We start from the raw sequence: 26,181 nt of genomic DNA, 5'->3' as shown, positions 1-26,181 counted from the left end.
AGGATTTGAACAGGCAGATCTCATGTCCCATTTCAGGTCCAGTCATGAAAATGTGTGCATGGAAGAAATGATTAACTTTTGATGGAAATTCGACATGTGGAACTGGCATCTATTGACAATTGCATAGTGTTGGCGGTGGTATGCGCTCTACTGAGTGCCATCTAGTTTCTTTCTGTCTTTGACAAATTTGTTTCAATAGTGGTCTTTGTTGTTCCTTCAGCTTGTAAGGTGATGACATGCATCCTACCAAAACAGCAATACAAGTCAAAGGCATACAGTCACAGTACATCCCTGACTGCTACTCATCAATACAGTTGAAATCAATGGAAGAAAACTACGATATCAATATATGTATTTATTATAAAAAACATTTTGTGGAATTTTATGTTTGCACAGTCATCCATACCCGCCAGCCTACGGAAGTACATTCTCATGACATCTTAGTGCAATTATAATAGGACAAGAACAGCCATGAAATTATGAATAACACCACCGGCACAAACAGACATGTCATCACTGCAGTTTGTTGTTTGTCAAGCCAGCCACTGATTTAAAAGAACTCCCAAATGTCGACTTTAAAATAGCTATCGCGTTAAGACCATGTGCAGTGTAAGAGATAGTCACTATCAATAAATAAAGTAAAACATTAATGTAAAGTAATTAAAGGAGGTACTAATGTACTGAGATGTAGTGGCATTCAGTAATCATATTCATTCAACAGAGGCTGTACTGGTCAATGCAGAGGTCAAAGTTTACTACAGTGCTTTAGGATGAAGGTTCCCAAAACATATTCATGTCAAGGACTCAAAAAATGACACACATACGACCACAGACCCTCATTTGATCATTTTAGCTCCATGGGCCCAATCGAAGAATATTGTTGTTCGTATAGAGTCACATAATAATAAGTTATTATCCTGACACATTCCTTCGTTGTGAAAGCATAGTGAAATTAATCTATTAACTATAATTAATTGATTTTTCTGGAGAAACCCTGGAACAAGGACCACTGGAAATTCCCAGTCCTCACTATGGAAGAATATTGAATAAATGACTAGCACAAGATAAGCATATATATACATACTGTATGTATACACATATACACACACACTGGGTGTTTCAAACTGTATTATTACATATTTTTCCTGTTTCCAGGTGCACCTATTACACTATTGACAGACTACTGACTGATGAATTATTCTGTTAAAATGACTAAAGAAGTTAAAAAATGACTAAAATGATACATCTGTTTTTCATTATAATGATTAAAAACTGTATAGCCATTTTTGAAACATACTGGTATATCACATTTGTCAAACAGACAGATCAAGCCCATGCCAGGTGATGGGAACAACACATCCATCTGTGCTATATCAACAGCTGTTGATAAGGTGATAAGGATAGGGATTGCAGTTGTAGAGGGCAGCACCCAGGTACAGTATGTGTATGCAGGTCACACATCCAGCTCTGTTCCATGACTTTGAAGCCACCTGCTGTATTAATGGACCGTATTCTCATGGAAGAACCTGAAGGCCGAGTGTTACAACAAACAAGACGGATGAATTCAAATGAAAAGAATAAAGTACAAAGCAGAGACTGTCCAGTAGGCCACATATTCCTGAAAAGTCAACAATCTGGAGATACAAGGTTTTCACCCCACAGCGATATGGATTCATTTTGGAACGCTCAACAGCCTTCCATACATGACAAATATCTACCAAGATCTTTTCCTTCTAGTGAAAAACACTAATGTATGCATATGTGTATGCGAGGGAAATGTAAAAACAAACACTTCCTCGGCCAGTAAGCGCTGCGGTTCCTCAGGCGGCCCTGGCTGTGCAGCGTCCGGCCGGCTAGCGTTTCTTGTAGACCGGCCTGGCGAGTCCCATGACTCTGAAGGTGCTGTTGGCGATCTTCTCATAGAGAAGGAACATGAGGGCGGCGGTCAGCACCGTCTGCAGCAGCTTGGCCTCCAGGCCTTTAAACAGACCCAGCATGCCGTACTTCCTGCAGCAGGGCACCAGGGGTCGAGACAGAAAAACTCAGTTAAAGTCTTGTCAACATTTATGCAATTTGAATATCGTGTATTGTCTTCCTGCACAGAGTAGGTTTGAAATACAGCTGCATGATTATGGATATGATGATAGATATTGTGATCACAATTTGAAACACAATCATTTAAAAAACATGTTATTCTACCACTCTTTTTGCATCTTCTATCAACATCTTGACTATTTAATTGATGCAGGCGTTCTTAGTCAAATTCAATATTGCAATATGCATGATTACTGATGCAGAAACTAAAATTGAGCTATACAATTATACACAATTAACTGTGCAACCTTAGTTGAAAACCTAATAATATTAAGCTTAAAAATCATATAAAAAAGTTCAAAAGTAGTTATGTTGGTAATATTTAAAAGCAGTTAATGTTGACTGATTTTGAATATCTTTGTGTGTGTGTGTGTTTGTGTGTGTGTGTGTGTGTGTGTATACCCACCTCACTCTATTGGCCAGCAGACACTTGATAGTCCTCAGACTGGTCAGTAGTTGTGACTTGTCTGTTGGCTCTTTAAGTTGACCAAACTGGTAATAAAAATAGCAAAGAACATACAATTAGGCTTCAGATATCCTTGTATACTCACAAAATCAAAATCGTAACTCTGTAGACTACATGTAGTACACTACATGTAGACATCTACACCATAGGTCATTTTACAAGCATGCGTACACACACACACACACACACAACCTACCCTAAGGATGGACTGTATAGTCTGTAGTGGGTATGTAACAATGGTGGCAACAGCTTTGGCAACGGCGCCGATCAGGAAGACTTCCAGAGATGACAGCTTGTGGGAAAAAAGGAAAATAATCAAGTTTCTACAAAGACAATAAGCTCTATCCATGTTTGATACCTACGCCTACAGATTATGTGCATTGTTATATTTCCAATCAGTGGAGCAGCAGTAGCTTAAAGGTTAGAGAAGCAAGGGGGGGCGCTGGGTTCAAACTCCCACACCAGCTGGGAAAGTGAATGATTAACGCTCTCCCCTCCTTTAACAGCTACCATCAACATGTCCTTAAGCAATACACTCAACCACAATTGCTCCTGTGGCGCTGCTCAGTGGCCAACAAGAGAAGCCTGTGAGTTTACTGGGATGTTCTTAAGTGTGAATATGTGAAAATGTACAAATTGGAACCAGTGTGGTGTGAAAAGGAGCATGCACAGCCAACAAAATTTCCCCTTTTCCCCGATGTTGTTATGATTGCTTCTATATTGCTTCTCTCTTCTGCTTAAGCCGCACATAAATCAGGTGAATAGGATTAACAAGCCAAGTGTTTACTCATCCAGATGATGGGATGATCTGATGCAATTTCCCTCCTTTGCATTCCCACGTTGTTCTTCATAAATCCTCCCTTCTTCCTAAGCTCGTCCTTTCCTTCCCTCACTCGTTTCCCTCCTTCCATCCCTCCTCTCTCTCTCTCACCTCTTTGTGAGCTCCTCTCCTCAGCTGCCTCTTCAGGCCTTCGTAGAGCATGAACTGGATGGCGGGGTTCAGCACCAGCAGCAGGGAGGGGAAGGTGCCGTTCCACAGCGCTCCCAAGCCCTCGTCGCGGACGATCTGCACAAACGCGTCTGCAAAACGGGAAAAAGTGAGAAGCTATGGTGAGAAATGAAAGAGAAAGCTGCCATAACCCGAGAGCATCATGCCACAAAAGTTCAATCAATCAATATCCAACTCTGACAATAGCTACTTACCCAGAATGCCAGAGTAGCTGGTGGGACGGATGTCTGCGTTGCGAAAGTTTGACCCCTGAAGCTTCAGCCTGGTGTTGACCACCCACAGAGGAGTGGTGACCAGTACATTCACAACACCTAGAGAGAGAAGGGGGCGGATTAGAGTTGAAACTCAGGCCTGGTGCCAGTAACATCACTAAAGCAAATACTAACTATACTATTTTTTTTTTGTTTTTATCATGATGTGTACCTTTTAAACTAAACACTATTGTGATGCTCACGTATTTCAGATGACTTGTCAGCTGCCATGTGATTACTTAATAAACGTAATAAACTAAACATCCCAGTGGTAGTTGTGTAGAACAATCAGCGGTCCTGTACAGCATGATGAGTGGAGCATGACAATAGCACTGCCGGGGTTCAGGAGTTCATTTCTCATGGGACGATCCCCTCTCACCTGCAGCGATGCCTATGAGTAAGTCACTGCCGGGCGTGGACTTCTGGCCCCTCAGCCAGCTGGCCTTCAGGCTGTGGAAGCAGTAGAAGTAGATGAAGTTGGAGCAGCACAGGCTGCAGATGACAGGGAACCAACCTCTGTAAGGAGCCAGACTGCAGGGGGCACAGGAAACAGAGGAACACGTGTCACATTCAGGTGAGGCTTATCTTGGTCCAACTGATTGTAGCATGTGTTCTTCTGAAAGCAGCGCGGACTAAAAAATTATTATGATCATTAAAAGTTGGTACATTTTCAAGGTATACACCAGATGTTGGATACTGAAAAAGGTGCCCAGGCTTTCTATTGATCTTGACTCATGTCCGGTGGTGGGGCAAAAGTCCATAAAGTCCATTTGTTTATTTATATCTGCAACCTGACCAAGACCCACGCATCCTTTCTGTTAGTGGGAAACAGACCATAATCAAATCCAGGATTTCCCACTGACTGCCCAAGACTAGGGTTCAAATCCAGTCTGTTAGTGTCATTGTACTCACAGTCCCTCCTCCTTGACAATCTCTGCCAGAATGGCTGGTGTTGACTTGGCCTTCCTCTTCTCATCCACTGAACATAAACAAGAGGGGAGTTTAAATAACAAGAAAATGGTAATTACTATTACTTATGTTAGTATGACTACACCATTACTATTATTTACCTTGAAGTCTTAGTCTGGCACTATCAAGGGGGAAGAACACCGTCATTGCAGTCACACTTCCCTGAAATACAATAAGTGTTCATTAACATGTGACCGTCTATCACGGATAGACAAACCTCAATACGTGCCTTTCAATCGTATGGAGAAAACGTCATGCTAAACTCCATTTAAAAATCTGGCAATTTAATGTGGCCTTGCTTATTGGCAAAGGAACACGTATAAAATGTAACTCAATATATTCACTGAACCGTTAACGGACACTCTTCAATTCGGCATACAGGTGATTCACCAAGTAGCTCACATTTCAATCAAATCCCAATTTTTGTAACTGGCTCACACTACCGCCCTCAGAACTGTATTTTGTTGGGGGAAGTTTGAGGGAAAACCAATTCGAAAAGTTGAAGTTTTACTCAAATAAGTTCTGCTTGGTAGATTATATGCATGCCGAATCGAAAAGTGGATCTTAATGATTCAGAAGTTAAAGATTGAGCCACAATTTCTGAGTATAAAACGGTACCTTTGCGAAAACATAAGGCAACATTCAATTTTGAATGGAGCTTTGTGTGACGTTCACTCCATATGTGAACGACATGTATCAGTTGTATTAGTGAGAAATAACCAAACAGACTGACATTGTTGCATTACCTAAGTGAAAGCCAGCTAAAGAAAGACAACCTCTGTATTTTCCAAATCATATTGTAGAGCTATAATGCTAAACTCATAACAAGGCTATTCGACATAAGGAGTCAAAACGTTTACTTACTACTGCTCCAGCCACAGCATGAACCAAACTCTCATACGAGAAAACCTCAGAGAATCTGAAGTCCTTGGAGCTCATTTTGACCAGGTACCTATTTCTTCCTACCTATAGCTGGGCTAAATGTAAGCTAACAAGTTTTTATTTCAGTTTCATAAACATAACAGCTGTAGTAATCCTACTCTGTGCTACTGGTTTTCAGACTACGGTGCAGGTTCATCCGATTCAGCAGCAATCACTTGTAGTTTCATTTCGCAATGCCAATCGTCAGACTTTCCTCTGACTTCCTGGTTGACCTGCCAACTTTCTACCAAAGCACTGTGGCATTATGGGTAATGTAGTCTTAGCGCGTAATTGCTATGAAATTATGCTTTCTTGCTTTCAGCCAGCCTATTTTAAGTTCACTCCAATCAGAATTTCATCTCAGATCAGTGTTCACTCTCTCCTTTCTCTCTTACTGTTATTTGTACTTGTAGGAGTTTTTAGGGGGGTTAACCTCACTGTTAGCCAGGAATTCACTTTTTATGCAAGTTGAGCTTATGTCAGTAGCCTACAGCAGAAAGCCATGTTTTCATTAAAGTTGGTGGGAGTCATGCATTGAAGGCCGAGCTGTAACTTTCTACTGTTAACAGCAGGAAAATGCTTAAACCAGCTTCTTTCTGTTTGTGTTCTGAATTAGATTTTCATTTCACCCCCCTTCACCTTTTTAGCTTGAAATCAAAGTTTTCATGCAAGTTCACACAATTGAGCCAAACCCTCTTTTCAGCCTCCGTACAGAAAAAAAAGAAGCAGTCCGGGATCAGTGGAAAAAGTCTGATTTAATGGGTTTTCATTTAATCTCCAAGTTGACAAAGCATTTGATCCATTTCAATTTGCAGGTGGTTGTAAGATGCTATACTTATATTACTTCATCTGTGGTATCCACGTCTATAGGCACCAGAGACTCAGAGGCTCCTCTGACTTCTCTTCAGCCTTTAACATCAGCCCTACATACTTGCAGGTAAGCTTGTGTCACATTTCAAGTTAGACATGAGCATTGTGGGCTGGATATAAGCAGATCTCAGTGCGTTCAGGTTAACGGTTCCTTCTTGGAGTGACCGTTTTCATCCACTGGCTCCCCCAGGATTGTGTTCTTTCCACTTTACTAATGATTGCTGCAGGCGATGTGTAGACTGATTTTAGAAGCTTACAACCTCTTCCCATTCCTGCTACAAAAGGCACAAATACTGAACTGGACAACTAGAAATAATTATTGTGGATGAAAAACTATGCTTTGACACAACTACAGATTTTAAATGAACTCTTTTGACGTGGTAAAAAAAACATCCAGAAACGTATTTATCTCCATGGAAATTTGCACATGAAATAATGTAGCTTCTTGTAGCTGTATAGGAACTTTGTATTTTGCATTGAGACACTTTTTTACACCATGTTGAGCTATTACCACCCTGTCTGACCTTATCGAAGGATGTTTGTCTGCATGGTCTATGTTGTGGTGATATTATGCGTCTTTATTGTATTTTATGTTGTGTTATATATGATTGCTGGCATGAAAGAATCATCCTTGTTTTTGAAATGTTGACTGATATTACAGGTAGCAAACATTTTACAAAATGGTTATGTTGCATTTTGGAATGAAACCCTTCATGTGTTGGGACAGTGGTACCTAACAAGGTTTGAGCAGCAGGCTTGTGACTCCAAAGTCACTGGTTCAAATCTCCACATCGGTTGTGGATAAATCCCCTTCCCCCACACCTCATCCAGCTATCCTTGAGCAAGGCACTTAACTCTCAGCTGCTGCAGGGGAGCAACCCAGTGGCCAACAGTAGAAGACTGGTTGTACTGGGCAGCTCCCAGTTGGGAATGTGTGGATCTGCATGAATGTGGAGCAGAAAGAGAGTATACATGCTCATCAAAAGTCTTCCTTTGATACATAAAGATTAAAAAATAGCATTTTATAGAAATTTTAGTGAACAAGGCTAATAGAAACAACCAAGAAATATTCTTCTCTTCTCACTATTCATATAAGTTATTTTCATCTAGCTTAATGTTTTTAGTAGCTTGTATATGACAGTGTTAGGGTGTTGGTGAGCTTCCAGGTATGAATGTGTGTAACTGTGTGAATGTAAAGGAGCGGGTTGCTGCAACAGAACATGCTCAACACGCCTTTCTCAGATAAATAACAGCTAAAATCAACTTAAATAAATAACAACACTGTGCTACTGAACAGCATCAGTCCCCAGCCCATTCACTCAGCCACTCCTGACAGTGCCTCCTCTGCTGCTCGCTCTCCTCCTCGCACCTCTGTCCCCTCTTCCCCTTCCTCCTCTCCTCCCTCTCCCTCCTCTGTCTCTCCTCCTCCTCCTCTCTGCTCTTCCTCTCCTCCTCCACCCTGCGCTCCAGCAGAGCCTCCGCAGTGGCCTCCGGCGTCCGTAGTGAGCGCTGTGGGAGCCACTTGGGGTCCGTGGCGGGAACGAAGGGGTCTCCGGCGGACACCTGCAGGGGCTGGGCTTCCAGGGGGATGTGGAGGAGGTGCGCGTGCAGCATCATGCGGTAGGGGGCGTTGTCCGCTCCCAGGCTGTAGGTGAAGTCTCCGACGATGGGGTGGCCCATGGCGCTACAGTGCACCCTTAGCTGGTGGGTCCGGCCTGGGGGGAAGGGGAGAGGGAGGGAAAGAGAGTTTTTACACATTAAACTTGTTTAAAAGCTGCTACATTCCCTGTCATTTGATATCGACCACTGGAAAAAGTGGCACTCATTCTGATCATTTCTGCCATGAAAGTACAACTTATTACTAAAAAAAAATATTGATGAGTGCAGTTACCAGTGAGCGGTTGCAGCAGCACCTTGGTGACAGGATCTCCATCATACGTTCCATACTCCAACACTGTCACCTCAGTCTGGCAAGGCTTGGGGTTCTCACAGCCTGAAGGGAGGAGGAGGAGGGGAGGAGGGGAGGAGAGAGAGATGATGAGAGAGTCAGAGAATTTATCTATAGCTACGTTTCCATCCAACTGTCAAGTGATTTTTATACAAACTTTTGAAATGTCGCAAAAAATAAAATGCGAATTAGGTGTGTTAGGTGCGAATAAATAGGCTTCTTGAATGTCAATAAAACACATCCACGGGAAGAATAGTGTCTTTCAAGAACTGATTAGTATTGGTCACACACAGACACACACACACACACAGCTAGCTGTGGCAGGTTCATGTTCCGGGACGGCACGGTTGCCTCACAGCAAGAAGGTCCTAGGTTCGAACCCCGGTCCGTCCCAGGTCCTTTCTGTGTGGAGTTTGCATGTTCTCCCCGTGTTTGTGTGGGTTTCTGCCAGGTGCTCCGGTTTCCTCCCACCATCAAAGACATGTACGTTAGGGTTAATACTCCTGTCAGTGCCCCTGACCGAGGCACTGGCAAAAGACCTGGAGTTGGTCCCCGGGCGCTGTACAGCGGCTGCCCACTGCTCCTAGTGTGTGTATAGGATGGGTCAAATGCAGAGGACAAATTTCCCCACGGGGATAATAAAGTATACAAATACAAATACAAAAAATTTACCCTCTGTTCCCTCGATACACATCATGTGTGTTTTGCCCTCTGAGGAGTTCTTGCCAATGGAGAAGTCCAGAGTTCGGGTCTCCTCTTCCACCCAGCCACGCACCTGGAAAACAATAATACTAGTAATTTTGTTTTCTTATCATCTTTTATTATACACAAGTGAGAGTGAGAGGAGTAGGAACCAAGCACTTTCAGATACAATAACAGTTATATGCAATAGGAAATGCAGGTTATAATATAGTTATGTTATAATTAAAAAAAAATGTCAGGAACAAGCAAATGACACACAATAATAATTGGATATATGTAATTCAGACATTTTACTATTAAGATATATTATAGACAGAGTTACACAGACAGTAGATTTGCTGCCTTCTGAATAAGCTCTATAGTGTGTGACCGTGTGTGTGTTTCCATACCAGGGCGAGGTAGGCCTTGGTGACGGTGCGGTCCTTGAAGCAGCGGTAGGCCCGGCCGGCAGCAGCCTTGTTGAGGGCGACACACAGAGCCCCGCTGGTGGAGAAGTCCAACTGGTGACAGAACCTGGTGGGGGGCGAGGGGAACGATGAGTCCCTTTCTCATTAACACTTCTCTGTAATGGTTCTGGTGTCTTTCTGCTGGTCTCTTTGTCTCTCACTGTCTTGCACATATTTCAGTTAGCCTGCCCAGTGAAAAGTACTACAGAAACTACAGAGTAAACTCTCGTAAACTGGGATTAATGATCGATTCTTGCTTTGGCTCATTCATTATGGTATGATACTGATTCTGTAAAAAGCCTTTGAGAGGCTTTACAAACATCAGCCTAGAGTAACTTCATCCTCTAAACACACACACACACACACACACACAATACTGTTGTTTGCTCCCAACCACTGCACATTCACTGCAAGTTTATTTCTGCCAGAGCAATGATTCATATGGCGATTACGATGACCAATACTCCAGTCGTACTACATGTCTCTAGATGGATATATATCAAGTTATGTATACAGCAGCCAGTCACAAGTTTTCTCTCTACTCCTGCATTTTTACGACTCTGCCCTTCGCTGTGGTCTTCTCTCGCTGCCGCCGCAGCAGCTTTTGACGAGTTGATGAGCTGTCATAAACTGTAGTGTCAAATTCTCGCTGCCACACACTCTGTGGATCAGCTGGTGGCCGGGGAGACAGAGGCTCGCACTCGGGCTGCAGTTTATTCTTGCTGACAACTTTGCTGATGTATATGAAGATATGCAATATTTCTGCTCCGCAATGCTGAGGCTGAACAATACGCTATTTGATTCACCCTTTAGGTAACCTTCACTTACCAAATCTCCCCACTGAACCCTTAAACTATTCGGTCTTAGTCTATGTCCGTACACATAGGCACTAGGCTTGGGCAATATCCAAAATTGTATATCACAATACTGTCCCGCCAAAATATCACCATATACAGTTTTATCATGGGGGAGTTCTTTTTTTGGTCAAGTTTTTTTTTTCCTGTTTTGGCATTTTATTTCTTCTACATTAAATCAAATTTCTAGTCTATTAATGTTAATAATAATTATCATAATTATTAGATACCGCCAAATCTTCATGAAATATTGTGATATTCAATATTATCAAATATCAATATCCGATATCGAATATCGGCCCATGCCTAATAGGCACACACATAGACACAGCCTCTCTAGTAATTTTTTGGAGCTGGAAAAAATAAAACACACTTCTGGCTAGTCAATCTCAACACCACTACCCCATATCAACTAATTTCTCACTCACACAAAGATATAGAAAGTTGAAAGTATGTATGTAGAGTGATATGTATAGCTTACAGTCCACAGTACAACTTACACATGCCAATATGTAGTAAGAAATTCTGTAAGTTATCAGCATGTCTCTGCACCAGTGACTAAGACCCATTCCTGTACATGTGTTGTACCTGGTGTTACAGTGGTTCTGACCTGAAGCCATAGTAGGTGTCAGGGTCGGCCAGCTGGGGGAAGCGGAGTCTGAGCTGGGCCTGCACGGTGTGTTTCTCGTACCACATCTTGCTGTCGATGCGGATGTCCCAGTGCTTGTCCACCACGATGTAGTCGTCGTTCTGGTACAGCACGCGCAGGCTCTCCAGGCTGGCAGACTCGGTGGCCGTCATCCTCACTGATGGCCCTGGAGAAACAAGATGGTTGCCTTGATGTCGTGTATGGGGTGTGTTCTTCTTTCTCTTTCGGTTTTATGGCAGTTTGCAACTAACGTCTATTTCTGGCTACTGGCTTCCCACAGAAAACCAACTACTTTTTGTGCGTTTTAAAGTCGAAAGCCATGACCAGGGTTTACCTTTCATATCAATAAAAGAATATGCTCATAAATGCTACTAAATAGTCCAGTTTAACAGAAGTGTATTGTTTGGGCGAGGATTAACTTCGATTCAATTTTTCTTAGTTTAATATTTTTACTCGTGCAGTTACTGTTCTAAGGCTTTGTGGGGCATAAATCGGTAACGTATGCCAAATAATACACATACACCCAAATACACCAAAATGGCATTACTCAAACCACCACTTAAAAAAAACTGGGCAAATACTTGTTAGGGAGCAGCACCACATAAATGATGGTTTCAGCAAACCCCACTGAGAAGCCAACGCTGGTTAGCATGCTAACACAGTTAGCTGTCTGTAAATCAGAGTAACAATGCTATTTGGATAACTAGCCCAGGAAACTACCCACCACTGCCGAAACATAAAATATAGCTAGGTAGTTTACCTTTACAGACGAGATTGCGCAGGACACATGGAAACACGGAGATGTAAACAAAACCACCAACTGTCGTCCGTCAGACGCATGCTCAACGGAAACCCGGAAGACGGCCGGAAGACACGTGCGCATGATGCAAACCCCGCCTGTACTGAAACCAATCTATGACTATGACCGAAACACCTGCTTTCAGTGATTCATATTAATTTAATTGTACCAATACTAATTCTATTGTACACCACTATCTATGACAGCGGGAAACAGTTCCAAAATCAGACCATGTAGTTATACAAACCATATATTATAAGCTATCACCTTAGTGCTAAGAGAAGCACAACATAACATTAATTCAGTAAAGAAAAGAGTGGGAGATGTCACATAACTCGGCACTATTTGTGTCAGGTGCCAGAACTCTTTTGTAAGTATTTAGTTTAGTATATAGGCCTAATGTTTGTACACTTTGAAGCTACACTGTGTTGTTACACTGTTGTAAGTACATTATGTATCAGGGAGATTTTCATCAGGTACCTACACAGTAATATTGTGTGCTTACAACTTTTCCATAGGTCAGTACACAGATTAATACACTAGAAAAAGGCCATTGTAAAGTGCCACCCAGGTTTTAATTAAGTGCATGGGTTGATGCACAGGTTGTTTTGGAAAAGAGAAATTGTACACCTGAAAAGCTGACTTGAAGATGAATAACTTCAGCAAAATCAAATTATTTTCCTAAAGTGTCCCCTCAGATATGATAGCAGGTAAGATTAGAGTGAGCTAACTTGTGGCTTAAAACAGTGAAATGCAATAGGAATGAGCAATTAAATGGTCAAAGATGTTTCCTGCATAAGAAATAGGGTATCTTAATACAAATTCCAAATATTCAGTTATGTGTTTTTTAATCATGTTTAGGTTATAAACCATAAACAAAGTGAGACATCTCTGTCATCAAAGTTTACTGGGGCCTGAGCTTCATCTGATGAATCATAATGCAGCTGGACAGAATGCAGCAGAGTTCATAGAATTTAGAATGTCAGTGTCATAAAGACAGACTGACCTGAACACAGACTCAGACTCACAGTTTCATCTCTGATCGCTGTTCACCTGCACATTGAGACAGAAAACTCACGTTGCATTCGTTTGGAGAAACATCAACAACAATATCTACCTTTTAGAAAGGAAAACATGGAGAGTGATTTCCATCTTGGTAAGCCGCATGTATTTTTAATTTTATTACTTAACAGAAAAAGATTAGTAGGCTACAGAGGATTTTGCTGAACAGACAAACAAGAGACAGACAGTCAGGATAGACTAGTTGTTTGTGCTGAAGTTTTTGCATTTGTGTCTAGTTCTACCTTAGTTTGATTTACATTGTAAATTCACAGTTAGATTTGTTGAAACAAAACTATGATGAAGCATGTTGACCTTGAGTGAAGCTCCATCAGGTGGCCTTATGGTTATTTGATCATTAAGATGCATCAATGCAAATGGTCGCTCAACTCAATGCCCTTAATGACGAAGCAGTGAAAGTGTATTAGTAAATATATGTTGGCCATTAACATTTTCTTTACCTCTATTATTAACAATATAATCAATATTTATTCTAAATGTGGCTGTTTTTTCACTGAGAGACCATTTTGCTTTAATTTTATTATTAAATTTTTATTATAATTGTTTTTTTTTGTTTTGACTTTCCATGATTTTGATTTTTCTTCGGCTATGTCAATATAGCACATATAGGCCAATGGAAATAAAGCATATATATTGATAGATAAATACACAGATAATGAACTATAAACATCGACTACAAGCAATCCTACAAGTATCGACTACAAGCCGGCTTACCTTTTGAGCCGGCTCACGAGGTAATCCTGATATCAGCAAGGTTTCAGAAATGTTTTGGCCGTTCATTTGTAGCACTCAGATTTCAAAACAGCTGGATCCACATGGTTCCACTCATTCAATCAATCAGAGAATACAGTGCAAGAGTAATGGATAACTAAATTGGATTTGTATTTTGAAATTTGAGAAAAGCAAGAAAAAAATCATGGGTACAAGGCTGTGTACATAACAGCCTTAGCTCGGTAAAGGACTGCAGTTTACTGTACTGTAGCAGGCATTATGGAAACACAAACATTATCTCTGAGATATAAAGATACTGGGGTGGCTTGCCTATGCTCAAAATGAGATTTTCTTTTCCTTGTTACATGTTCATTACAGTAATTGAGTAGTAGGGGAGAAAAGAAAGCTCTCGGGTCCTCCGCTCTGACCGCATTATGCAGAGAAAGAAAGAAAGAAGAATTCCAGCCAAATGCAATAGTGTTCTAGCACTACGTGCTTGGACCCCTAAAGCCAAAGCAATGCAGTGCTTCACTTGCAGTAACACTGCAGACATTAACAGTTTGCAATGTTAATAGTTTTATAGTGAATAGCTAATTCGTTTTCAGCACATAAACAATAATATATTAATATCGACAACTATAGCAGCAACAGTACAATCAAAATGTCTGTCTCTCTCTGTCAGGGTCAGAGTTCTACAGCATGACAGTGATGCTAGCATTGGTAATCAATATGTTTCCTCTGTGAACCGGGTCATCACTGGAGATAAAGAAGCAGTAGCTGTTGTTCTCATTTCTACCACTAGAGGGAGATCCTTTCTCAATTTACTGTTTTAAATTGGTAATAAAAACCCAGTCAATCCTGTCTGTCTGTCAGACAGATAGGAGAGACAGAGAAACTGACTAAAAAACAGTCAGACACTATGCTCCATTTGGATATTGTATTAGCCCCAGGCATATATTGATGGGACAAATTGATTTTCCCCCTTCTGTTTCTGCTTGGTCTTACTAGGCCTTCAAACATGGTCAAATGTACTGAGGCATTCCATTCCTTTCCTTTCCTCTCCTCTCCTCTCCTCTCCTCTCCTCGTGTTGTAAAATGTCACATCCTTCTTAACTGTGTTCTGAAAGACTGAATCCCAATGTCCAGACTCTGGATTATGGGCTCTGCCGTTACGAACATTGTGTGAACTCAGTCTCTCTGTCTCTTTATCCTCCAGACATTAACACTGAGCTGCTGCCTTTACCGAGCTTGATGCCTCTGTCTCATGCTGTACTGTAATCTTCTTTCCTTCCCTCTCTATTTTCTCCTCTCCTCTCCTCTCCGCTTCTCTCCCCTCCTCTCCGCTTCTCTCCCCTCCTCTCCTCTCCTCTTCCCCTCCTCTCCGCTCCTCTCCCCTCCTCTCCGCTTCTCTCCCCTCCTCTCCTCTCCTCTCTTGCCCTCCTCTCCGCTCCTCTCCTCTCCTCCCCTCCCCTCTCCCCACTACTCCCTCTACTTTTGCAAACTTTGCGTGAACTTACACCTAAAATCTAGCAGTCCACCATCCATTATTGAGGTTTTTTTTTTTATTTATTTACTTTTTTCCCCTTATTTTTTGCTTCTATCTGTTCACTCACCCATAATTTGTGGCGCCGATAATCCCTCACCTCAACCTCTGACACTTTTATCTTGCAGGGGTCATCGACTCTAATAGCGGTCTCTAAGCAGTAGTGTGTGTGTATGCATGAGAGAGAGAGAGAGAGTTGTGTGTGTGTGTGTGTATGTGTGTGTGTGGTGGATCTGTCCTAATATGGGCCTGCTCTTTTTCCCACAGAAAAAGGCTGTGTGTAGTTGAAGTGCAGCAGGGTTCGCAGCCCCCCGAGAGAGAAACAGAGAGAATAAATGGCCGGAGATCTGAAAGAGAGAGGAGCTGCATACCAGTTTGTAGTTCTGCACGACTTTTTTTTAAGAGCGGCAGAGTTTCATGTGCCAACATTGTCTCCAGCGAGCCAGTTTCTCTGTTGGCACCAACAGGTGTGTGTGTGTGTGTGGTGATTCAGCCCCCTGTGCGTATGCAGTAGGGAACAGCTGATTTAAATTTAGCGTGTGTAGGAGGGAGTTGGCTGGCCCACATACATGTTTAGCATATACATATCACAGAGAATAAGAGCTGCAGAGGAGAAAGGCCATTTTTTTTTTAGAGTTTTTTTTTCTTGGTTTTCTTTGTTAGTTCTGAGTAAGAACATGGTACTTTTTGATGACAAAGGTTTGGGGGAGTAGTTGCAGGAGGTGTGAGAGTTACATATGAATACACTCACACACACCTCAGAGATGCCCAGTACAATCACAATGTATGGTTTTGACAAATGTTTATTTTTTCTCAGCAATATTAATGACAATAATGATAACAACTACAGAAGAAAGAAAGAAAAAAGCCCTCCAATTTTTCTCACCCTTACTCATCTCACAAAAAACAGATACATACTGTAGATACATACAGACATAACCATATGCATACACATAAGAACCTATAATAATAATAATAATAATAACTAGAAAAGACAAAATTTTCTGAAGAAAATTTAAGTGTGCTTGCTGTCCTAGCAACAGTCCCTTTGACTTGGTGTTTGTACATGCACTAGGTAGTGGTAGTAGTTGCAGTAGAACTAGTAGTAGTGATAGAAGTGGTAGCAGTAGTAGTACACGTAGTAGTAGTAGTAGCAGGGTTTCCCATTAATGTATTAAACTGTGGCACACCGCCACAGTTTAATTTCTGCCGCCAGTTTCACGTCGCTGAGAAAGAAAATGTTGCCGTTGTTATTAGTAGTTTTACTATTGTTTTTGAGGTCTTTGCCTTCATAAAACTCAGTCTCCTCTCATGGGGCTGTCCCTCCCCCCCTGCTTTGGCAGGTGCTGCTAAACACACCCCCATCCCAATATGTGTGAGATGAGACGCAAACATACGCACGCGCACACACACTACGTGATACTGCGGACGTCTCTCATTGAGGAACGAAGCACAAGCCACGACCTGGAATAGGGATGTTGGAACGAATTTGGGAATTCTAATATAATTTGAATATTAAAAAAAATAATACTATTCGAATGCTGAAATTGCCATTCGAATGTGTATTTTTTAAAATTTTTTATAAATGTGTTGGCTAACGTTGGCGAATCTCGCCCTTCTCGCCTTGGCCTACCTGCATGTGAAAACGAAATGCTTTTGTCACGTGTGATGAACTATTAAAGTTTTCTGAGTTTGAATCACAATCTCGTTAAACGTTCAATGTGCACACTAACGTTACAATATCAGAAATGGCAGAAAGCGATGCACCGGAGATCACCACTCCTGACCATTTAAGAAGTGATGTGTGGAAAGTTTTTGGATTTCCGTCAACAAACGGGAAAAATAACAAATAAAGATGTGAGTAATCTGCAGAATATGCAAGGTCCAAATAAAATATCACTCGACAACGAGCAACTTGAGGGCACACCTGCTAACACTACACCCTGGTAAGCTAGCCGAGCTAACGGAGTCCGAGGAACAGCAGCTAAAGCAGGCAAGAATTACCTCTTTTTTGCCTCCCTCCTCATCACGAGGCTTACCAGCTACTCGCCAAACGGCGATTACAGACAAATTGACACAGTTTATCTGCAAAGATATGAGACCGATTAACATCTTGCAGGGGTCTGGGTTTAAAGATTTTGTCCACGAGCTTGAGCCAAGGTACGCGGTTCCTAGCCGCGCGACCATCACCGACAGAGTTGTGAAACTCTACGATACCAGAAAAATTATTAGTGGAGAAAAGATCGCCCTGACCACAGATGGGTGGACATCACTAGCCACGGAGGCCTATGTGACAGTCACCGCACATTTTATAGACGAGGAAGCGATACAGTCATGACAAAGATGCCTTCATGCTGCTTAACACTGCTAGCTACCTCGACCCGCGTTTCCATCGGTTGATTCATTTGGAACGAGACCAACAGCAGGAGGTACGTGAGAAAGTAAAAGGGGAGCTGACAGTGATTGCGGAGGAGGAAGACGAGGAGGGAGCAGCCATGGCTATGGGGACACAGCGCCAGGAGAAAACCGCTCTCAGTGCTATGGGGGACCTTTTTGGGAATGTTTATCGCCAAGGCGCAGACGCATCGGGTGGTAGAGTTATTGGAGCTGTGCTACAGCAAGAAATGCTGATGTACGAGAGTGAGACCCCACTACCCACCGACAGCAACCCATTGTCGTGGTGGAAGACGTCAAGGTCTAAGTACCCCCAACTTGCCCAGCTAGCACGGCGCTACTTGAGCATCCCGGGCACCTCGGTTAGAGCAGAAAGGGTTTTCTCCACGGCTGGGATTATAGTAAATAAAAAACGCTCTGCACTAGATTCAGAAAACGTGGATCGCCTTGTGTTTTTGGCCAACAACCTTTAGGACCAAATCTCGCCAATGTTGTTTGAAAATGTATTATTTATCTAATGTTACTATTAGCGCAGTAAGCGCACTTTGATTTATTTTCGTATGACATTTCATTTAATTTGTTTGGCGAGTGGACCAGCGAATGGACTGCAAGTGGACTGTTTTTGACCAACAGTGACAAAATACTTGTTGAAGAGATTTAATTAAAATGTTCATTAAAGTTGACTGTGCAATGTACGAACCATATGTTTGCTTCTTTATTAAACATCATTGCTGGACTATTTCTGATAGCCTATTTTAAATATTCTAGATGTTCCTTCTAGAAGTTTCATATCGTGTTGGACTGCAGTGCATTAACGTGTGCTCATTAAAATACGATGGTATCGATTCGATAAGTATCGATACTAAAAATTTGAAACGGATACAATACTCATTTGCAACACTATCGATACCAGCAGTGCTTTCTCTTAATGAAAAATCAAACATTATTCTCCGCCTCCACTGGCCACACACACACACACACACACACACCCACACACACCCTGCACCGCTGCCCACAGCCCCTCCTCTCACTAGCAGTCAGCTGGGTTGTTGCCTCAGTCAGCAAACAATGCTACAGAGTGGTGCCGACGAAGGGGGGTAACACGTCAAACTTGGCGAAGCACCTTAAGGACCGACAGCCAGTCTATATAAAGAATTTTGAGAGGTTAGCGAAAGCTCCGGTTTCAACATCACTGAAGCATTAAACATTTATCATAAACGTTAACGTACCCTGCACATCATCCGTTTTAGCTAGCAAACCAATCAAGTAGGTTTGCCAGATGCCCGGTTTTTGACCGGACTGTCCGGTTTTCAGATGCATTGTCCGGGCCTGGTCAGAAGGCTCGACCGGACGTTGAAATGTCCGATTAAAATCATTCTGTCAATAATAATCCACTAACTCTCATTGGTGGGTATCTGTTGCTTCAACAAGCTAAAAGTGTTCTGATAGGCTGATGACTAGAGCAGGGTAATCTGCTGTGTAAGTGCAAAGTTTTGAATGAGTTTTATCGGGCCTACGTTATGGAGAAGCATGCGTCTGTCTGTCTGTCCGTCCATCTGTCTCGTTTGCACCGGGATTTCCCCCTGCGTTGTCGGATATTAAGGGACTAGTTTGGGTCTCTGTGTCTGTGTTTTTTGCTTAGTTGCTTACAGTCTATGCTGCAGAGGCCAGGAGGCAATATGATGTTTCACATGCTTGTGCAGTATAAGCTCACTCCCCTCAATAAAAAAGAGCAAATCATGACGGCGATCGACACCTGTCAATCAAAAATGTGTTGTTTGATCTCAGACAACTTAAAATATTGTTTTCATGTTAAAATTATATTTTAACATGAAAACAATATATATATATATATATATAAAAAAAGTTTGAAAATTCATTGTTTTCCCCCGTGGTATCATATTGTATCGAAATTAGAAATTCTAGTATCGTGACAACCCTATTCTGTTCTCATGTCCAATGACAAGATAAGAGAAACCTCTGACCCTAAATTGAAAGAAATATTCTCTGCTCTCTCTGCTACTATAAACCTATTTTATTATTAATATTGACTGTATATATTTCCAAGCTATCTGAATGAACATGAACAGATAACAATTGTTGATGTACAAAATGCACTATTATAACTTTTTAATATGTATAATATTTGACTTCTTAATATGATTGTTTATTGTTGATGATTATTTTCTTTACAGAGAAAGAATTAGGACAATACCCACTAATTATCAAAACTGTGCACTGTGCTGATCTCTGTACATAGACATACTGTACATACATACAGAACAGATACATTTAAATACATTTCTTAGAAAATAATTCACACTTACTTTAACAATGTAAACGTGTGTTTCCCATGCCAATAAAGCCCATTTGAATTTAACTGAATTGAGAGAAGAGAGATACAGAGACAGATAGATAGATAGATAGATAGATAGATAGATAGATAGATAGATAGATAGATAGATAGAGACAGACAGACAGACACAGAGAGAGACAGGCAGAGAAACAGAGAGAGAAACAGACAGACAGGTAAGGGATAGGGGATAGGGACAGATAGGGAGGAGAACCTTTCTCAAAACGCCAAGGCCTCAACTCTCACGGCCAATGAGACTGAAGCAGGCAAGGGGAGTCCCGCCTTCCCCTGGGGCTACAAAAGACCCTGCACAGTCTCTGCTCCTCAATCTTTTTGCACTTCACCTCGCATAACCTGACTCTCGTAGGACCCTTGCTAGCGATTTAACTGTCTGCTTGGAGGTGAGCTAGCTCCCTGCCCAAGGCGTCGCTACCAAGGCTCTCTACACAGCGCTTGTTTAGCTCGCTAACTAGCTACTTTACTGCATTTAGCCCAGCTAACGTGCACCTGTTTAGCCTCGCTAACAGAACCGCCTTTTCCACACCTGTTTAGCAAGCTAACAATTGTTTAGCAAGCTAACTCGCCAGTGGAATGGCACCTGAAATTAGAAAGAAAAGCTCTTCCAGCAGGTCTAGCAAAGTTAGCAAAGCTGTGAAGGCAAAAAATCGTGCGTGCCCCAGTGCTTGCGGGTTTTCTCTCTCCAAGACGGATACCCACGACGCCTGCCCTGTGTGTCTCGGCATGTTGCAAGCTAAAGCGGCACTTGCTAATCCGGAGACCTGTGCGCACTGTCGCCGTCTCCGGAGGACGACACTGGAAAGACATGTGGCGTTCCTGTCGAGGGTGCTGGGAAGCTCAGCCGCGCACAGAGATCCTCTGCTGTCTGAAGCTGTCGAGTCCTCTGTGGAGCTCGAACCCGAAGGCAGGGACTTCGATGAGGGAGTAGGACAGTCATGGGGCGATCACATGGATGATATACTCCCAGATACTAACGTTACTGAGTATGTGGGTATGGAGGAGGACCCAGCCAACTTCACCGTCTCCATCGACAATGTACAGCTCGGCATGCTGTCTGAGGACAAGCTTTCCCTCGCCGCTTCGGGCGGCCTCTCAGAGGAGGAGGCCGAAGTCGGAGGTGGAGGAGATGAAGAGGAGTCTTCCCAGGTCCTCGGTGCTGGAGATCTTCCGACCGAGACCGACGGCACCACCCCGGCCATGATTGACTTGTGCCGCCGCACGGCCAAGCGCCTTGAAGTGCCGTGGCCAGCTCCACCTCCTCGCCAACAGCACACTCGGCTCGCAGGAAATTATTTTCTCCCGCAGCAGCTCGCAGCGGTGAGACACAAATTACCTGTTTTCCCCGACTTTGTGTACGAGCTCACACGGTCCTGGGCATCCCCTAAGGCTCCGCTGTCACTGCCGTTTACCCAGTTCTTGGACTTGGAGGATATGGAGGCTGTGGGGCTAGCTAACATTCCTCTGATGGATGAGACGCTGGCTGTCCACTTGGCACCGAAGCCTAACACCGTGAGCAGCAAACCCACTCTCCCCAGTAAGCAGTGCAGATTCTCCGCCTCTCAGCTCGAGAAAATATACCGCGCACAGGGGCTGGCCGCTCGTGCGCTTAACACGGCCTCGATGTTGCAGGCTTATCAAGCGGAGAAGTTGTGGGATCTCCACGAGGCCCTGGCAAAGGAGGAGAATCCCGCCAGGCTACTGGATGAAGCACGCAGGACGGCGGATTTTATCCTCCGGCTCTCCAGCACAGCGGCCGTCGCTCTGGGCAAAGGCATGGCTGAGACGGTGGTCGCCCAGCGTCACCTGTGGTTGACACTCACGGAGCTGCCAGAAACGCAGCGTGCTGAGTTTCTCCACTGAGCCGCGGCCCCAATCCCAGCCGAAACAGTCCACATGGGGTAAACATCGTTTTGTCCCACGACAAGCGGCAGCCTCTAACTCATCCTCCACAGTGAGAGGGAGGAAACAGTCTTCCGCCTAGCTCTCCCGGGGGGAGCAGGGGAGACGGTCGAGCCGGGGGCGCTCGTGGTCTCCCCTTATACTACGGGCTCTCGACCCACAGGGCTAAACTGAGAGATCCCTCATTTTCAGTTTGCACCGGTGTTAAAGAAACCTCGGTTAAGCAAACAGTTGCACTCAAGCACAGCCCCCACACAAAGTTCACAATGTTCAGAAAACCTGTGTGTCAATAAAGGGCCTTTCCTGCCCCACAATATGTCCTCCGATAGCGGAAATAAATGAGGAAATAGCCCCTTGTCCGCTCCCAAACTTAGCCTCTCAGACCTGTCCTGGTCATTGCTCCAGCCCACCAGCAGAGGCGCTGCGGTACCACGAATGCTCGGCAGACTAGCTGCGAGAGAAACCTCTTGGCAGGCATGCGGAGCGTCGCAGTGGATCATGGGAAATGTAGTTCAGGGCTACAGGCTCCAATTCAGGAAGCGTCCCCCACTATTCATAGGCATTATAATGTCAAAAGTGCATCCATCCTGCACCCCAGTATTAAGAGAAGAAATCCACTCTCTGCTGGAGAAACAGGCTATAAGCAGGGTCCGCATGAACGAAGCTCAGGGCGGATTTTACAGCCGTTACTTTGTGGTACCGAAAAAGTACGGAGGCCTCCATCCTATTTTGGACCTGAGGGTACTAAACAAATACCTGAGAAGGTTCACGTTCAAAATGCTGACATTACGCCAGGTAATGCAGTCGGTTCGACCGGGGGATTGGTTCACTACGGTGGACCTAAAGGATGCCTATTTTCACGTGCCAATATTACCGAGACACAGACAGTTTCTGCGCTTTGCCTACAACGGCACAATGTACGAATACCAAGTTCTGCCATTCGTGAATGGGACCTGGACGGACGAGGAGAGGTCATGGCATATCAATCTGCTGGAGCTCTATGTTGTGTATCTGTCACTAAGACAATTTTACAGTATGGGTCTGCTGTCGGGACAGCATGTTGTAGTACGCAGCGACAATACGTGCGTAATTGCGCACATAAACAAACAGGGAGGGACGTGCTCTCTTCCCCTCCTCTCTCTGTCTCACAGCCTACTGTCATGGAGCAGCATTCACCTGCTGTCTCTCAGAGTAACGCACATCCCGGGGAAACTGAACAGCGGGGCAGACCTTCTCTCCAGGGGGTTTCCACTGGCGAGAGAATGGAAACTGCACCCCGAGGTAGTGGAACAGATATGGGGTCGGTTTGGCAGAGCCACCGTCAATCTGTTTGCCTCGAGAGAAAACGCGCACTGTCCTATGTTCTTCTCGCTACAGGACGGGAGCGCGCCCCTCGGGTTAGATGCGCTGGCTCATCAGTGGCCTCAGACACTCCTGTATGTGTTTCCTCCGGTGGCGCTGATCCAGACCACACTGGAGCTTGTGCGCATAGGGAGATTAACTATGATTCTGATCGCCCCACGTTGGCCCAAGAAAGCATGGTTCACGGAGATCATGTCTCTTCTGAACGGGAGACCGTGGCGCTTCCCCATGTGCAGAGACCTGCTGTCGCAGGCCCAGGGCCAGATTTGGCACCCGCGCCCCGAAATTTGGGATCTGTGGGCCTGGCCCCTGAAAGGGAGAAACTGACAGCGACGGGGTTGCCTGCTAACGTCATTGACACAATACAGAGTGCCAGAGCAGTGTCCACGCAGGGGTTATATACGCTCAAGTGGCGTTTATTCGATGCTTGGTGTCACGAAAGGAATATTATTCCGTTCCAAAGCTCTGTGGTGGATATTTTGACATTTCTCCAAGAATTATTGGAAAGAGGCCTTTCCTTTTCCACTATTAAGGTCTATCTCTCGGCTATTTCTGCCTGGCATGTGGGATTTGACGGAAAATCCCCCGGCTCCCATCCTCTGGTGATGCGTTTTATGAAGGGCGTACAGCGTAAGAGGCTGATGTGCAAAACCATGATTCCCCAGTGGGACCTTACTCTGGTTCTAGATGCACTGTGCGATGTGCCTTTTTTTTTTTGTGATTAACTTTTTATTGATTTTCACAAAAACATCTGGGGGGAGGGGGGAGGGCAAGACGGTTACCAACAAAGCATTTATATGTTTGAGGTGTAAAGTATTGAGTCCATATCTGGGTATAATGGAGCAGTGAAATATTACATTCACATATACATATATATATATATATATACATGTATACACACAACTATGAAAATACCCATATCTAAACAAATACATAGATGGTAGTAGATAAATGAAATGAAAAAAAGAAAAAACAACAACAACACACTCAACGACAACAAAAAATTATATATACATTACATATATAGCCTACAATATCAACATATCACATCATCTCGGATTCTACAAAGGAATTTCTCCCACATTTGTAAAGTGGACTTCTTGGCCTTATTTAATCTGGCCGTATTATATTCCATATTTACAATGTCGTCTAAATAATTTATCCAGAACCTTTGAGGTGATAGCTGAGGACTGATCCATAGCTGTAAAATAGCTTTCTTAGATGCCGTGAAACCTGCCATCAACATTTTCCGTTGGATCATAGTATATCCAAGGTCAGAGTCATCGTTTAATAAACAAAAGTGTGGTGTTCTTGGGACATTGATATCAAGCAATTTAGACAGTTCATCCACCACAAAAGTCCACAGATCTGCAATTTTGGGGCATTCCCAAAACGTGGATAAATGTACCAGGTAGGGCATTACAGATATTGCAATTATAGCTAGGAATTCGATTCATTTTAAATTTTCTATATGGAGTTGCATATGCTCTGTGGATAGTTTTGTAGTGGATCAGCTGATGAGCTAAATTCTTAGAAGTTTGAGATAGATTAAACCAGATTGTATCCCAATCCAGATCTTGATTAAATGTCGAAAGTTCCCTGTCCCATAGCTTTTCTATGGATAAACCTTGAGCAGAATTATGTAATAAAGCATCATAAATAAAAGAGACTCTGCCTCGTAAACATTCAGATGGTTTTACCCACTCTAACATTGAGTGGACTGTTGGTGGACGGTCCCACGGCACACCATATGCTCTGAGAGCAGAACGGAGCTGTAGATAGACAAAATATGATGAAGCAGGAAGATTGAATGAAATTTGGAGGTTCTGAAATGAACATAGGACATTATCACCATACATGTCCCCAAATGTATTGATGCCCTGAGAGGACCATAATGGATTTTGAAACGGCTTGCCACCAATCAAGAACTTAAGGTTATGCCAGAGGGGAGTTTGTGCAGTAGTTTGGAATGGTCCACCCATGCATTTCTCTGCTTTTTTCCAAATATTTAAGGAGTTCGATATTATACTACCTAGTTTTAAGTTCAAGTTCAAGTTTATTTATATAGCACAATTCGTACACAGGGGGCAACTCAAAGTGCTTTACATGATTAAAAGAGAGAGATAAAAACAGAGATGGATAAGATAAAAGTAAATAAATAAAAACCAGAGAAGCAATATGTGATACATTCAGGAAGTTTGGCATATCTGACGATAGAGTCCCCTATTAATAAAAACTTGGGCTTGTCGTCTGGGCATTCGCCATTATAGACGGCAAGTTTGTGCTGATTAGCCAGGTATGCTAGCGCGGGACTATTGGCAGGGCTAATAGAGCTAGTAGCAGCATTGCCGACATTAGCCCTGCTGGCATGTCTTGTTGTAGGCGGAGGACGAGTGGATGGATCAACTGGAGCTGACTGCGAGGAGCTGGACAGTGGGAGGCCGGTGTCGGGCTCCTTATCGGGGGTCATCATCCGCTGTCTCTTAGTTACAGGAGAAGTGGTTGGTGTACTACTGGAGGAGTCGGGACTCGGCGGTGCGCGCTTCCCCAACGGAGGGGCAGCCCCTCGGACATCACGAAGCAGGGCTGAGGAACTCGGGTCGTCATTGAGAGAAGCCAGAGGAGCGTAGGAATTTGACAGCTGAAGGGGATCCTCCACCACTGGGTCGAAGAGAGGGAGGGGCCGCCGCTTTGTCCCTTTAACCACAGAGGACCAGGTGTTCTGGACCAGTGGGCCAGCGGTCTGACCGAATTTCCTCTCTACACCTTGGCTAGTAGTGGGCAGACAGCAGCTGGGCTCCAGTGCAGCTAGCCGGGAATTGAGTTGAGTCTGACAGTGAAGG

The 26,181-nt window shown here is 43.5% G+C and overlaps 3 protein-coding genes across 5 annotated transcripts; 1 reads left to right on the top strand and 2 right to left on the bottom strand.

Moving 5' to 3' along the window:
- Positions 1–348: 348 nt before the first annotated feature.
- slc25a17 (solute carrier family 25 member 17) lies at positions 349–5,890 on the bottom strand. 3 transcript variants are annotated; one of them, XM_071896810.2, is made up of 9 exons: positions 5,654–5,890; positions 4,891–4,951; positions 4,733–4,799; positions 4,200–4,351; positions 3,764–3,880; positions 3,492–3,640; positions 2,757–2,852; positions 2,501–2,586; positions 349–2,007 (listed from the first exon to the last, which is right to left on the bottom strand). In XM_071896810.2, the coding sequence occupies exons 1-9, from the start codon at positions 5,726–5,728 to the stop codon at positions 1,854–1,856; spliced, it is 957 nt and encodes a 318-aa protein (XP_071752911.1). In that variant the 5' UTR covers positions 5,729–5,890; the 3' UTR covers positions 349–1,853. The 3 variants fall into 3 exon arrangements, with proteins under 3 accessions (XP_071752911.1, XP_071752912.1, XP_078140818.1); XM_071896811.2 differs by having other exon boundaries at positions 4,891–4,910; XM_078284692.1 differs by lacking the exon at positions 4,891–4,951.
- Positions 5,891–6,446: 556 nt separating this feature from the next.
- On the bottom strand, positions 6,447–11,999 carry rpusd1 (RNA pseudouridine synthase domain containing 1). The gene is made up of 6 exons (XM_071896812.2): positions 11,940–11,999; positions 11,141–11,345; positions 9,620–9,743; positions 9,201–9,303; positions 8,472–8,573; positions 6,447–8,295 (listed from the first exon to the last, which is right to left on the bottom strand). The coding sequence occupies exons 2-6, from the start codon at positions 11,329–11,331 to the stop codon at positions 7,880–7,882; spliced, it is 936 nt and encodes a 311-aa protein (XP_071752913.1). The 5' UTR covers positions 11,332–11,345; positions 11,940–11,999; the 3' UTR covers positions 6,447–7,879.
- A 10,631-nt stretch (positions 12,000–22,630) lies between these two features.
- LOC139909621 (uncharacterized) lies at positions 22,631–23,665 on the top strand. The gene has a single exon (XM_071896793.2). It carries the CDS (start codon positions 22,631–22,633, stop codon positions 23,663–23,665), a length of 1,035 nt encoding a protein of 344 aa, XP_071752894.2.
- Positions 23,666–26,181: the final 2,516 nt, after the last annotated feature.

The sequence above is a fragment of the Centroberyx gerrardi genome, chromosome 7 (assembly GCF_048128805.1).
Source record: "Centroberyx gerrardi isolate f3 chromosome 7, fCenGer3.hap1.cur.20231027, whole genome shotgun sequence".
In the NCBI taxonomy this organism is placed as follows: Eukaryota; Metazoa; Chordata; class Actinopteri; order Beryciformes; family Berycidae; genus Centroberyx; species Centroberyx gerrardi.
Note: the sequence above shows the minus strand (reverse complement) of the source record. Positions and strands in the feature narration are given on the sequence as shown.